Source organism: Homarus americanus, unplaced genomic scaffold (assembly GCF_018991925.1).
Source record: "Homarus americanus isolate GMGI-L3 unplaced genomic scaffold, GMGI_Hamer_2.0 scaffold33529, whole genome shotgun sequence".
NCBI lineage: Eukaryota > Metazoa > Arthropoda > Malacostraca > Decapoda > Nephropidae > Homarus > Homarus americanus.
In genome coordinates this window covers 62104-77223 of record NW_024714181.1, presented here as the reverse complement: position 1 = coordinate 77223, position 15120 = coordinate 62104, and the positions used below count along the sequence as shown (strand labels likewise).

Genomic DNA, 15120 nt, shown 5'->3' with positions numbered 1-15120 from the left:
GGAGTATTAAAGAGATTGGAAAGAATGAGTTTTGAGTGAAGGATTAGGGATTGGAATGTGAATATGATTTGAGGGATTTGGTTGTGATGATGAATGACTCGGGGATTGGAATCAAATTGAATTGGATAGATATTGATATAGATTAAAGATTAAGGATTTTAAAGGTATTCAATTGTCAGAACAAAAACATTAGCCTAGATAAATGAAAATTGAAATAAAAACAAATAAATATATGAGAAAAAAATAGAATACAGTTCCCAGTTATCTTAAAAATATCAATAAATTAGGAATAAAATGGATATGTCAGCTGGTGTTGGGTCAGGTTAGGGTCAGGTTTGGTTAGGTTAGGTTCAGGTTAGGTTAGGTTCAGGTTAGGTTGGGTTCAGGTTTGGTTAGGTTAGGTTGGGTTCAGGTTAGGTTAGGTTAGGTTAGGTTGGGTTCAGGTTTGGTTAGGTTAGGTTCAGGTTAGGTTAGGTTGGGTTCAGGTTAGGTTAGGTTCAGGTTAGGTTGGGTTCAGGTTAGGTTAGGTTAAGTTCTGGTTAGGTTAGGATATTCAGTCATCACGTGAAATAATCTGGTGTGTTTAAGCTTCACGTGATCCGTATTACATAGTTGGGAAAAATAAACATCGCTCATTACGTAAACATTTCGCTCAGATCTTCATGTCTCTTCAACATTAAGATAATTACCAAACAATAACACTGAACGAATTAAAAAAAACAAGAAAAAAACACATCATTGGAAGAAACAAAACAAAGTAATCAAGTATTTATATAAACAAATTCTGATTATATTGTTTATTTTTTATCTCACTAAACGAATGTAAACAAATCCGGAGAAAATCCACAATGACGTCACGGGGTAGAAAAACGACGTAATATAACCCTCACCCCCAAAGAAAAAACATTATTATTTCATTGTATATATAAAAACAAAATCACGAAACGAACGAAAACAAATCCGGGGAAAAAATCCTAAAGGAACGACGACGACGCCAGGAGGTGAAAAATTATCTTTACGAGCCTAAAAGAACGATAAGGAGGCGGCTCAGTGCACAAAAACCCCCGACCGCTGTGAAACTCTCTCAGTGACCGCATTTACGGACAGTTAGGGGAAAAACTACTGCGAAAAGGGGGAGGGGGGGGGTTGGGGAGAGGGGGAGGGGGAGGGGGGTTAAAGAGAGGGTAAGGCGCTGTTAAGGGGGAAGGAAAGTTATGTAAGGGAGATAGGGAGAGGAAGATGGTCAGAGATAAGAGAAAACGAAAGATAATAAATAAGAGAACAAAATATAATCAATCAGTTATTAAGAGTCACGTGTTTATATTGTTCTCAATAATGAATTAAACTCCATTTTAATCCCCTTCACCCACTCCCCCAATCACTCCCCCACCCACTCCACTCCCTTACCCACTCCCCCAACCCTCACCCACTCCCCCACCCTCTCCCCCAATCCCCCCGAAGAAAAAATTTAATTCATTTATTTTCCCCCTAGGCTATTTTTTCACAGGATGGTCTTAAATTAGTGGTGAAACATAACTAAGACACTGTAATTATAATGGTCTTATAGGATAGGAAAAAAAAGATACACGATGTTAATTTTTTTCCCAGTAATACAACAGAGCGTGTGTGTGTGTGTGTGTGTGTGTGTGTGTGTGTGTGTGGTGGTGAGAGAGGGAAGAGAGAGGTAGAGAAGATAGGGATAGTGAAAAGAAGAGAAGAGCAGAAGAGAGAAGAGAAAATAAATGATAGGTAGAAAACTAATTAAAACTAAATCAAAAGACGACTTAAATCTACCCGAATCTTAACAAAAACAACAATATCAACAACATCAATAACAAATACAACAACAACAACTCGGTAAAAACAACAACAACTCAGTAACAACCACAACATAAACAACATAAACAACAACAACAACAACAACATAAACAACGACAACAACTCGGTAACAACAACAACAACAAAAATAGTAAACTGTTAAGAGAATCATTTCCTGGGTTAGTGAGAGTTAAAATAAAGTTGCTTTCACCTCAGTTGCTTTCACAGTGGAGAGAGTTGAGAGGTAGGGGGAGGGGAGAAAGGAAGTGAAGGAAAGGGAGGGCAGAAAAGGGAACAGAGAGAGAGAGAGAGAGTACAGGGAAAGAGAGGGAAGAATAGAGAAGGGAACGGAAGGGAAAGGTAAAGAAAAATAGGAAAACTAAGGAAGAAATGTGAAAGGAAATGAAAGGGAGGGGAAATAAGTGATGGAATATAAAGAAATAGAAAGGAAGAGAAACCATGGAAAGAGAAGAGAAGGGGAGGAAAGGAAGAGAAAGGGGGGAAGGAAAAAAGAGAAAGGAAAGGAAAAGGAAGGAAAAAGTTTATAGTCCCTCTTAAATTTATTCCCTCATTGTAAAGTTTCCCTCATCATTCACTTTTTTTCCCTCCTTTAAAGTTGAGGGGAAAAAATTCAAGACAATGTGGTTGTTGTTTTGTGTTTCCTTAATTGTGGAGGAGTTTTCTTACTTTTTCTTGATATTGTTTTTCTTGTTGTTTACGAGTTGTTGTTTTCACTTGTTTATGACGATTCCATGTGTCCAGTGACCCCATGTATCCCATGACCCCATGTTCCCTTTGACCTCATGTGTCCCTTGACCCCAGGTGACCCTTGATCCCATGTGTCCCTTGACCCCATATGTCCCTTGACCTCATGTGCCCCTTGACCTCATGTACCCCTTGACCACGAAATGACCTGTCTTAACACTATCTAACTCCTACCATGACCTCGTATTCACCCCTTATGAGCTCTGACATTCGCCCCACAGGTTCGGACGGACGGAGGCGCGTCAGTGGGACTGGTCAAGTGAGACTTATCAGTACGACGAGCAAGGTTTACTGTCAAGTGTGTCCTCCCACACCGCCCACACCAACAGCTACACATTCGGCGAGACCAGACTGGTGAGTACTGCCCCCTGAGGGATGGCTGGGTGCGTGGGTGGATGAATGAATGTTTGAATGGGTGTTTCGGTGGATGGATGGATGAGTCTGTCCTGATAAGCTCTTGTTTATATCGCTATTCTCTTCCTTGGTTCAGCCTGCCACGATGACCCTACCATCTGGCCGCTCTTGGAGGCTACATTATGACGAGCGGGGAGGCCTCAAGTACGTCACCACGCCCACAGGATCCGCCCACTTCTTCTCCATGCAGCCGTCCTTTGGTTGGTTCGTGTTCTCCTACACGCCCCCGGGCTCGACACACTCCTACAAGCAGTACCTGGACCACGCAGGGCGGCTCTTGCTCACCGCCTTCCCCGCAGCCTCGGCAAAGGTCCTCTACACGTACACGGAAGCCGGGCAGCTTAAAGAAATTGTTTCAGGTGATGGCAAGACTGAGTTTTCCTACGGGAGTGACAGCCTCTTGTCGGAGATCATGCATGAGGAGGTAGACCTGGAGTACAAGATGGACATGCTATACAACGGGAGGCTGCTGCAGGAACACCGCATAGATTACGGCCCCATCACAGGGCTCAGCAACGTTAAGTTCACCTACGAACACGACTCCAACTTCCGGGTTACGAGCTGTGCTGGTCGTATCGGTGGCCAGAGCCTGCATCCCTTCCCCTTCGCTTACAGCTCCTCTACCGGCGGGCCCTCACAGATCGGACCCTTCACGGTAACTCGGACGAAGCTGAACGAGACGACCATACAGGACGGTACTGCCATCTTCTCCCGGCAGCTTAACTCACACCTCCATGAGGCTCAGTCGTCCGTCACCATCCACAGTATGGAGGTGTTCAAGCTCCAGATCTTCTACAACCCCGACGGCAAGATCACCCAGACTAAGACCTTCACCCGCAACTACCACAGTAAACCCTACACCAACACCCGCAACTACACCTACGACGCCGACGGCCAGCTCATCAGTGTAGAGGCCAAGGAGCCGTGGAGCTTCTCTTACGACGCCAACGGTAACATGCTCTCCCTCACCTACTCCACCAACACCATCCCCATGAAGTACGACTCTCAGGACCGCATCGTCAAGTTCGGGGAGGGAGTCTACCGCTACGACTCCAGAGGCGCCATCGTGCAGAACGCTCGCGAGGTCACCTACCACTACAACGCCCGCGGCCTTCTCGTCAGAGCTGCAAAATCAGGTCGCTTCAACATCCGTTACCTGTACGACCACGAGGACCGGCTAGTGGCCAGAAAGGACAACTTCGGCAACGTGACGCAGTTCTTATACACAGACCAGCGTCACCCGGACCAAGTGACGCACATCTACAGCCCGCGTGACGGTAACCTCATCACACTGGTGTATGATGACCGTGGACACATCATCTTCGCACAGGTAAACACCATCTGTCCCCATTCTTATCTTTATTTCACATTTCTTCTTATAAACAAAAGATATGTAATCACCCTTCATAACATGTTTACATACTTCCGCTAATCACTGAATCACCACCAGTCTCAAGTAACTCGTATTATTATTGTTTGATCCTTCTGTTGGTTATCCCAATTGATGTGTCTTATCTCTAAAATCAAATGTTCATAATTAACCAATTGAGAACGATGATTTAACTCTTTGAGAACGACTAAATAACTCTGAGGATGTTAATTTAACCCTTTGATGTTGATGGTTTAACCCTTTGATGTTGACGGTTTAACCCTTTAATGTTGATGGTTTAGCCCTTTGATGTTGATGGTTTAACCCTTTGATGTTGACGGTTAACCCTTTAATGTTGATGGTTTAGCCCTTTGATGTTGACGGTTTAACCTCTTAATGTTGACGGTTTAACCCTTTAATGTTGATGGTTTAACCCTTTGAAGTTGACGGTTTAACCCTTTAATGTTGATGGTTTAGCCCTTTGATGTTGACGGTTTAACCCTTTAATGTTGACGGTTTAACACTTTAATGTTGATGGTTTAACCCTTTGAAGACGATGGTATAAAATCCTTTTCACCCTCACAAGATGTTCTGCAAATGAAAGTTCCCATCACCACAACACAGCCTCACTCACCACAACACAACCTCCTCACCACAACACAACCTCCTCACCACAACACAGCCTCCTCACCACAACACAACCTCACTCACCACAACACAACCTCCTCACCACAACACAACCTCCTCACCACAACACAACCTCACTCACCACAATTTAACCTCACTCATCACAACACAACCTCCTCACCACAACACAACCTCACTCACCACAACACAACCTCACTCACCACAACACAACCTCCTCACCACAACACAACGGCCCCTCATGGCTCTCTCCCTCCCCACAGGTGTACCGCAGGAAGTACTATATAGCGACGGATGAGTGTGGGACGCCCGTGATGGTGTTCAACCAGTACGGGGAGGTGGTCAGGGAGATGATGAGATCTCCCTACGGTCACATAATGTACGACTCTAACCCTTACCTCTACCTCCCCGTCGACTACTGCGGCGGTCTACTGGAAACTCGTCTCGAGCTCGTTCATATGCCCAGAGGACGTATCTACGACCCTCTTATAGGTACGACCTCTCTTTATAGGTTATGACCCCTCTCTATAAATATCGACCCTTCCATTATAGGTAAGACCTCCTAATAGGCACTACCCCCTGAAAGGTACGACTCTAGTTATAACCCTTACATATGTTTTAACCCTTCATAGGTAGTATCCCCTCATAGGCACGACCTCATCATTTGCACCACCCTATCATTTGCACCACCCTATCATGGGTACGACGCCTCTCTAAGTACGACTGCCTAAGTGAGGTGATTCACTGTTTCTCTATTGTGATGAATAAGTCTCTCTCTCTCTCTCTCTCTCTCTCTCTCTCTCTCTCTCTCTCTCTCTCTTTCCATAAAGCTAATTCATTGATATAGTTTCTCGCCATAAATTCCATAAATTTAGTTTATCTTTAACACTTCCTCTACTTAATCTCCCCCTTAGCCCCTCCCCCAGCCCCCTTAGCCCCTTCAAACCCTCCCATTACTTTCCAGTCTTTAAACATCCTCCCCATTAAGCTCCTTCCTTAGCTTCCCCATTAATCCCCTACCTTTAGTTTTCTTCCCATTGCTCCCCCATCCTTAGTCTAAGTCCATTTCCCATAATTTCTCCCCATTATCTATGTTCTACCCATTACTCCACTTTACCCACACCTCCCCTCTCTTAGTTCCAGCCTCGTGCCACCCACCCCCACCCCTTCCTTCTCATAGTTCCAGCCTTGTGCCAACCCCTCCCCCCTTCCCTCCTTTCCCTTCTCATAGTTCCAGCTTCTTGCCAATCCTCCCCTCTTCCCATTCCCTCCTCCACCCCTCCCCCCTCTCTTAGCTCTAGCCTCGTGCCAATCCCCTCCTCTCACCCATCCCCCTCCCCCCCTTCCCCCTTGACTAACCCTTTCCCCTTGGGTTGCTCTACAGGTCAGTGGTTGTCGCCAGCTTGGGGTGACGTGCCACACAACATCCTCAGCCCGGCTAAGCTTTCTCTTTACCGCTTCAATGGTAACGATCCCATCAACGTTCACCTCACTCACTGGAAGAATTACGGTGAGTTTGTTTTCCATCCGTCAATCAGGCTTTTACGTTATTAATCAGGCTTCTACGTCATCAATCAGGCTTTTACGTCATCAATCAGGCTTTTTAATTCATAAATCAGGCTTTTTAATTCATCAATCGGGCTTTTTAATTCATCAATCAGGCTTTTTAATTCATCAATCAGGCTTTTCAATTCATCAGTCTGGCCTTCAGTTCATCAGTTAAGTCGTCATTCCAACTTTCAAACAAGTCCCCAGTGAGTTAGTCAATCAGTGGATTCTTCCATCAGTCATATTGTGTATCAGTTAGTTTATCAGTCAGTTCATTAGTTAATCATCCCATCAGTCAGTTAATCAGCCTACCAATCAGACGCTTAATCTGATTTATCAAGTAATCCACCTAGTTTGTCAATCATTAAAACAGTTAAGGAAAGCTTTATTAAACTGTTTATATGTAATTACAAACAGTCATAACCACACTGAAAGACTTGTCCTATAAGTAACACAATAGTTAAGATGTTTGTCTGTGATTGGTCGATAACTAAAGGATTCCATCTTTATTTTCTTCCCTCCATCGAAGACATCTCACTTTACCATTGTTTCCCCTCACAATAGTTCCATTTTCTATGACTCAGATTACAAGGCGTGGCTCTCTAGGCTAGGCTATAACTTGGAGAGCCTCGCCCCTCAGCTAGCGTGGGCGTCCAGTACCCCAAGACCTCCACCCACGCTCTGGCAGGCCTTCACCCGCACGCCCATCCTCCCCATGCGTGCGGCCTTCTCCCCATTTACTGACCAGGTATGTTCGTTCCCATTAAGTTAAGCTTCTTTTGAATGGTTAGGTGAGAGCTTGTTGGAATGTACTCTTGTTTACAATATTCAATGGGCGTTTAGTATCTGATTTTTGCTCGTCTTAAGAGATAATAAATACTCCTAAAGTAATATTTCTTATAAGTATGATTTATATTAATTATTCCTGTGAATATTATTTTTGTAACTTAAGAAAATAAATTAAATTAAGTAATTTACGTTATTATACTGATCATTATTTAAAAGACTTTGTGATTTCTGAGTACATGATCCATCGTCTTATAAGTCTAATGGGTTCCGACCCTAATACCTCCACATTCTTATTATATTTCAAATTATCCTGATCCATTTAGAGAGATCGGAATCCATTATTAGGCTCATTAAGACTGGTTCCTTAATCCCGGTCGTTAGTTAGTTTTGATTTGGTTTGGTTTGGTTAGGTTTAGGGGCTCAGTTGACCAATCACCAGGTTAGGTTAAGGTTTGGGGCCCAGTTGACCAATCACCAGGCAGTACTATGCTATTAACGGTGTCTCTTAAACCTAATGAGATAAACCATTCAACCTCATAAACCTAAAACCCCCACCACCCTGTTTAATCACCCCCCGCCTTGGTCTTACAGGTAGTGGGCGTGAACTGTGTGAGTGGTCTGGTGCTGACGCTGGAAGAGGCCGCCCATACCACCGCCCGTCTCTCCACACTAACGCCCACACGCCTCCGTTACGACTTCTGGCCTCACCGTCACAAGGTCTGTATGAGAGTGTAATGTATTGGCCGGTAGACGAACTATTTTGTTATCATTTGTGATATACTGAAGATTGAGCAGTAAACAGTAATATTTCTCATTGATATATTAGCCAGTTAAGACAATAATACTTCTCATTGGCCAGTAAAGAGTACCGGTAATATTTCTCATTTATATTACCAGTAATACTTATCAATGATATCTGTCTGTGCTTGTCTTGGTAAGTGTAATCTGTTCTCGGTCGTGCAATCTGTTCTCGGTCGTGTAATCTGTTCTCGGTCGTGTAGTCAGCCCCTTCGTCTATGTCTCCTTCAGGTGGAGATCTCGACGGTTCCTGGGCCCTTCGGTGAGGGGCTGCTGGTGTCCTCGGTGGAGGGGCGGGCCATGGTGACGGCCACGGACCAGGCCAACCCCATCTTTAGGGACGTCCTCACCTCCGTGTTCAACAACTCCCTCCTGCTGGACATCACCCTCACCACACACAACACCCACGTCTTCTACTTCGTCAAGGTGAGAAGAGGATCAGTCAGGTGTTCCTCAAGAGAAATCACAGGTGTTTCTAAGCTGTTATCTACATCAATCAACACTCTGAATACCACCAATATTGACTGACTGACTGACTGACTGACTGAGTAACACATGTACTGAGATACTGTACGCAGTGACATAGCATCAAGAGCAGTTGCTGATCAGTCTTGTTTCACACAGTTTAAGGAAGAAAATGACTTTCCTTGTTAATATTTAAAGGTGAGGGAAGTAATTATTTTAAGGCAACACAAAGGATATACATGTAAACATATTTCTGAGTCAGGTGAAGAGTCTTGGCGCTTTATAGCGATGGGAAAAAAAAACTTCAGTTCTGTATTCAGGCAGAGGACACATGAGTAGAGCTGCCACCACACACTTCATTAATTCCTAGTTACGTCCCCCTCTACTCCTCCTCCCCTCCCCCCTCCCCCTTCCTTCCTCTCCCTCTCCCTCCCTCTCCCTCCCTCTCCTACCTTCCCCTCCCTTCCCCTCCAGAGGTAGACACCCCACCACATACTCCCCCCTCCCTTCATCATCTCCCCTTTCGCATAAAGGTATGGAATCTGTAGCTCTCGCGTAGTAATTAAAGCGATTACTTTAAATGGGAGGCGATTAAGGGCGAGGATTTCTTCGAATGGCGACGATATCTAGGTGTGAGGATTTCCCGAGGGGAGATTACACAGGCTAGAGATATAATGGAGAAGGATTTTCCCCTCCAGCCAAGATTTTCTTCATATGTGAGAGTGTTGGTCTTGAGGGAGACGGGGGTGGGGTGGGGATGGGTGGTGGGGTGGGGTGTTTTGATAGGTAGATAGAGTTGGTGCATATGAGGGTGTAGGGGCGTCCTAATTGGTAGATGGGGAGTATGTACAGTATACTTAAGAATGTAACTGCGTCCTGATTGGTGGAGGGAGCAAAGTGTGTATACGAGGGTGTAGGTGTAAATGATCCAGTCAGTGAATTTGTTTACTTCACGATGCTGACAGAGTTTCATTCCTTGCCCTTCTACAGCAAAATAAAAATGATGGGAGCGATTACTGTCTAAAGTTAAGGAAGGAATGATGTGAAATACCTGATGGGATGATGTTCTACCTACCAACTGTCTCTCATGAAATCATTGATGGTTGGTGTTCACAGATGGTGGAGAGGGGTGGGTGGTGTCCTTGATAGATGGACTGCCAACACTTGACTCAAGAATAGCGGCATTTCACCTTGTGTACACTATAATAGCACAAGTCACACCCCAAGTGCCTCGAATGCCCTATTATCATTTTTTTTTACTTTATAAACATTTTAATGGTTTTGCTCAAGCCCTCAGTAAAGTCTAATATTTTTTCTCTCTCCCCCCCCCCTTTCTCTTCCTCCCTGCTACAACCTTCCCTTCGTCAGGAGAACTACTGGAAAGCCTCAGAAGACATGACCCAGCTGAACCGCCTGGGTGGGGAGGTCAACATCACCATCCACGAGCCCTCCTCCTCCCAGCCCATCACCCCCACCGAGGAAGGCAGCGACAAGTTCGTGGACGTCAAACTCCACAGCGCCTCCGCCGTCATCCACATACGCTACGGCACCACCATCCTCCAGGAGAAGAAGCGGCTCCTCAGACACGCTAAGAAGGTGAGGGAATGGGGGAGATAAGGGGGTTAGGCAGGCTAAAGATTGTCTGGGGAGCGGGGAGGCTACATTAAGGGAATAAGGATAATAGGGCCAGACGATGGAGGAAGCAGGGTAAGGGATAAGGAGGGTACAGTCAGGTAATTAGTATAAAAGGTTCACTCAGGTGTTGTGATAGTATGGCAAATAGTCTCTCTCTCTCTCTCTCTCTCTCTCTCTCTCTCACAATCTACAATGTTTACCTTTTGTTTTCACCTAATCATTAATTTCCTCTTCCTCCCTCCATCTCTCCCAGGTGGCCATCCGACGTGCTTGGGCCGAGGAACGAGACCGTCTTTCTTCTGGTCTTCCGGGGACGGTGGAATGGTCCTCCAGCGAGACGGAAGAGCTAATGTCCCGGGGCGCCGTCAGCAGCTACACGGCGCGCTATCTCCACCCCCCGGAGACCTACCCGGCTCTCCTGGACGACCCCACCAACGTCCGTTTCTTCAAGGACACCAAAAGAACCAGACGGAATTCGAAGACGCGGAGGAGGTCTCACAGGTGTCGTAAGTGGTGGAAGGGACTCTGCTAGACTCGGCTCTCTGCTGCTCCCTCCTGTTGTGCAGCTGTTACACGTAAGAAAAAAAAAGAAAATCAGCTGTGAAGGGAGAAGTGATTTTTGCAAGCTGTTCGTAAACACAGCTGCTCTAAAGGAGGGAGTGGTCATGCAGCTGTTCGTTGAAAAATACAGCCAGCTGCTGCAGAGGAAAGAGGAGTGTTTGGCAAAAAATAGATAAATAGCTGGAGTGACTGTGCATTGTAGACTCTGATCATTTCGTCCGGTTTTAGTTTTCCTCTCTGCTCAGATAAAGAGAGAGTTGGAAGCAGCTGTGGCAGAGTCGTCCTGCTCCTTCTCCTCCTCCTCATCACTTGTTGCCCCTCGACCTGTGCCAGGCGAGGGGCCAGACAGGTGGCAGAACGTGACCAGACTGTAGGGGGTTGCCCGCTGTCTCTTCCTCAGGTTATCAAGGAGTTACAGCGAGGTTCCCACGTTACTTGTCTTAGACCTTCGAAAACACAAGAGACAATGTCCTTTTTTTCTCTGAATTTAATAATAAAACTTATATCAAGCTAATTAATTTTTAGACTTCCATGAACGATATTTGGGGGCGTGTGCTGGTGAAGGTGTGAGGACCAAAACGTATAGAACAGACAGTTACTTACATCTCCTCTTCGACGTCCGTTCACTATGGAAGTTAAGGTGTGGCCGAGAAAGGTGGTGAGTGTTGTGTCTTACAGAACTGGAACTCTGAAAATAAAATCAAACAGTCGTGTACGCAGCAGTGTTCTTAGTACCCTGGGCAAGATATATCCCTGCAGTGGACACCCGTGACCTGAACTAACTGTACACGAGAGGTTTATGATGTGTTGCAGCCTCCAGGTGTTCTTGTCCTGAAGGTTCCGCCACACTGCTACTCTATACCAGGACGAAGACTGCATGTGATAATCAATTATATATGAAGAAAAAAGAATGCACGATTTTTTTTTGTCTTTTACAGTCTTAGAAATTAACGGAAATGTCTGTTTGATTAAAGTGCGATGCTTGGAGGTTTAGGTTGACAGTTTAACTGAAGGAAAAATCATAATATAAATAATTATGTCCAACACAACTTTGCTACATGGAGAAAAAAGTTGACAGGACATGTTTAGTGCAGCGGACCTGTGAGGTACTCCTCTGGCGGGAGAGTGAGTGTGTGTGTTCGTGTGTGTGTGTGTGCTGCTCAACAGAGGGAGCCAGTTAGCGCAGTGTGGAGAGTTGTATGCTAAATGATACTCACAGCAACACCACCTGTGCGGCTCTCAGTTCTCGGGCTGTCACCTCCTGCTCTCAACTGCTCGGATGTCAGCTTCCCCGGCTGTCAACTGGCCTGGCCTCCTGTCAGCTATTCGGCTGCCGACTGACTTCCTGTCAGTTGCCCATTTGTCAGCTGTCTACTCCACTGGTGTCAGCTTCTCGGCGTGCTATCATTATCCCCAGTGCCAGCCTCCACCCGCCGCCCCTTGCACCACCACAAGAGGCCGTCACTACACACTCGCTGTTACAACAAAACACTTGTGAACGAATTAATAGAGTTAGACGAGGAGTGGTTGTTGTACGGCGGGTCCCGCTAGTCCCATTCCTTCACTTAGACACCATTGATATCAAAGAGCTTTTTCACAGTAGAACTACACACACCTATATATATATATATATATATATATATATATATATATATATATATATATATATATATATATATATATATATATATATATATATATATATATATATATACAGACGTATATAAACACATATATTTCCACACATATATATGTAGATATACAATATATTACAAGATAGAGTAATCCTGCAGAGAGTTAGCTATCCTCTAGGCCAGTTAGTTCCGTCTCATCACCACCGGCGCTTCTCTTTAGTAAACATTATAAAAGATGGAATTTTAAACTTTTCATAAACAAATAAGGGCGACCTTTTCCACTACTACGAGAGACGGCATTATTACTATTAACAAAGTTCATGTTAAGCCTCACTGTAACACCAGGCCTACTCGAGGTGTTCTTACAGCCAATGGGAGTTTATCTCTGTGTTGTGTCTCACTCTGGGGGGCCGCACCCCTCCCTGGACCCCTCACCACCCTCCCCTCATCACCCCTCACAGTGCGAAGAGTCAGACTCTCAATATTTCTGCAAATTATTTTTTAAAAGTTTGTATTTTTTCAGTTTTGTTCCACTTTGATATAAATCAGAAAATATATTGTAATTTTTAATACCGAGCCATTGGCATTTTATCCGAGTTGGTGTAAAATACAGAGTTCATTTATTTTGTTTTAGACTTTTTTAATCTGAAGTGTTGTTTTTATTTAGTTTAACAGAAAAGAATTTGTTTGTTTTTTGTCAAATTGGTCGGTGAAAATGAAACACTTTGTCCAGTACAGTTATTGTGTTGTTTTTTACAGATTATTTTTTGCATTAAATAAAATTATTGTTTCAATATTATTTATTTGATTTATTGTTTTTGTTTAATTTGATATGACAAAATTTTTATTATTATTATTATTATTATTATTATTATTATTATTATTATTATTATTTTTCTATCATTTATTTGTTTTTTGTGTTAATTACCAAAGAATTCGTTCAATATTACCATGGCCAGTACAGTACATATTATCCTCTCTATTGTAACTCATATCCCATGGATAATGAATATTATATTCGCGAGGAACCATTTTTATGACTAAAATATCAAAGTACAATTTATTTGCCTTTGTTTGTGTGAAGAAAATAATGTGAAGACAGACACGGACAAACATCCCTCGACACTCCTGTTCGGAACTGTCTCGAAGCCCAAATGAGATAATTATTTCATCCAGGTTCGAGCAGGTCCGGAGACTCGTTCAGAAGCTAAGAGTCGGATCTGTACCGAATCCAAATCAGATATTACATCCATTTTCGAGCAGCAGGTTCGAAGGTTCGTATCCATCAGTTTCGGAGTCTCAAGCCGTGTGTACAGGGATTTTTGTTTGTGACTAGAAACTATTTGGTTTTTGTGAGTTACGTTTTTAAGAGAAATTTAATGGTAAATCTTATATGAGTTTGATACTCACACCTTTATTTTGTGAGGAAAATCTGAATGATGCGAGACTTTCTGTTATTGCCAAAAGAAGACTTTGTGTTTTATAATTTTCACTTCAGAGATCATTTCTGTATTGTAAGAGTAATATTTTTTCGCAAGTGAAACTCCTTAATACTTTGTTTAGTCAATCATTGTGACAACTTTGTATTGTTCCTTGTGACTCAGTACTGTTTGCTATTAATAGTTATTTATAGTTTGTGCCATTACTGTAAACTTTAATAGAGCTCCCTTGTAAGAGCTCTTAATATTTTGTGTCAATAACTTTGAAAAAGCTCTTTATACTTTGTGAGTAGTGTATAATTTGAAATGTCTTCTTCATACTTTCTGTGAGTAGTTTATCCTTTGAGAAAGTTCTATATATTTTGTGTATACTGTTTCATTTGAGAGCTCTTAATACTATTGTGAATATACTTTGCATGAGTACTCTATGCTCTGAGAAAAATACATTTACTTTGCGTGAACGATTTATATCTTGAATAAGTGCTGCATAAGTTGAGAGATATATACTTTGTGTAAATATACTTTGAGAAAGCTCTTTTATACTTTAAGTTGTGTTTAATTTGCAAGAGCCCTCTGTACTTTCTGTGAGTATATTTGGTGAGTACTTCCAAATTGACATGAGTGCTGTATATTTTCTGTAAGTACTTTAATACTTTGAGAGAGCTCTTTGTACTTTCTGTGAGTACTTTCTACTTTCCTTCTGGCGCCTGGGTGAGCTTGCCAAGCGTCGGTCTTGAATCACGACAAAGATGATACAGGGGTGCTAATAAGTTTACGCCATTTGTATTAACTTCTCAGACTCCAGATGTAAATAATATTATGTATATTTAAATCTCTTTCTCTCTCTCTCACTAATCTCTCTCCCTCTCCATTAAACTCTTTCTCTCACTTCTTCCCATCCACTACTCATTTCTTTCTATCTACCTGAGCTCTTTAAATCTCTCGTATGTAAACCTCAGAATTATGTAAGTAAATCCCTTTTATCAGGAAGTCGTAAGTCACGTTGGAATACAATGTTTACCAAAAAAAAAAAGGCTGCAAAATATCAGTAATAACAACAACAAAATTACTACTACTACTACTAATAATAATAGTAATAATAATAATAATAATAATAATAATAATAATAATAATAATAATAATAATAATAATAATAATTAGCCTTTATTAACATTAAATTATTTCTTGTTTAATATTAAAAAAAAGAACGAAAGTGTGTTCTTACTAATTGTAAAAAAAT

At 42.9% G+C, this 15120-nt stretch overlaps 1 protein-coding gene across 1 annotated transcript in view; it reads left to right on the top strand.

Annotated features, from left to right (window-relative positions):
- The window catches only part of LOC121878469 (teneurin-a-like), a gene marked incomplete at its 5' end in the record, with an annotated part of 135050 nt that extends 120622 nt beyond the window's left edge, over positions 1-14428 (top strand). The window contains 9 exon segments of the mRNA XM_042384710.1: positions 2805-2937; positions 3074-4327; positions 5275-5503; positions 6396-6521; positions 7144-7307; positions 7940-8065; positions 8378-8572; positions 9980-10207; positions 10500-14428. Coding sequence (XP_042240644.1) covers positions 2805-2937; positions 3074-4327; positions 5275-5503; positions 6396-6521; positions 7144-7307; positions 7940-8065; positions 8378-8572; positions 9980-10207; positions 10500-10778 — 2734 coding nt within the window.
- Positions 14429-15120: the final 692 nt, after the last annotated feature.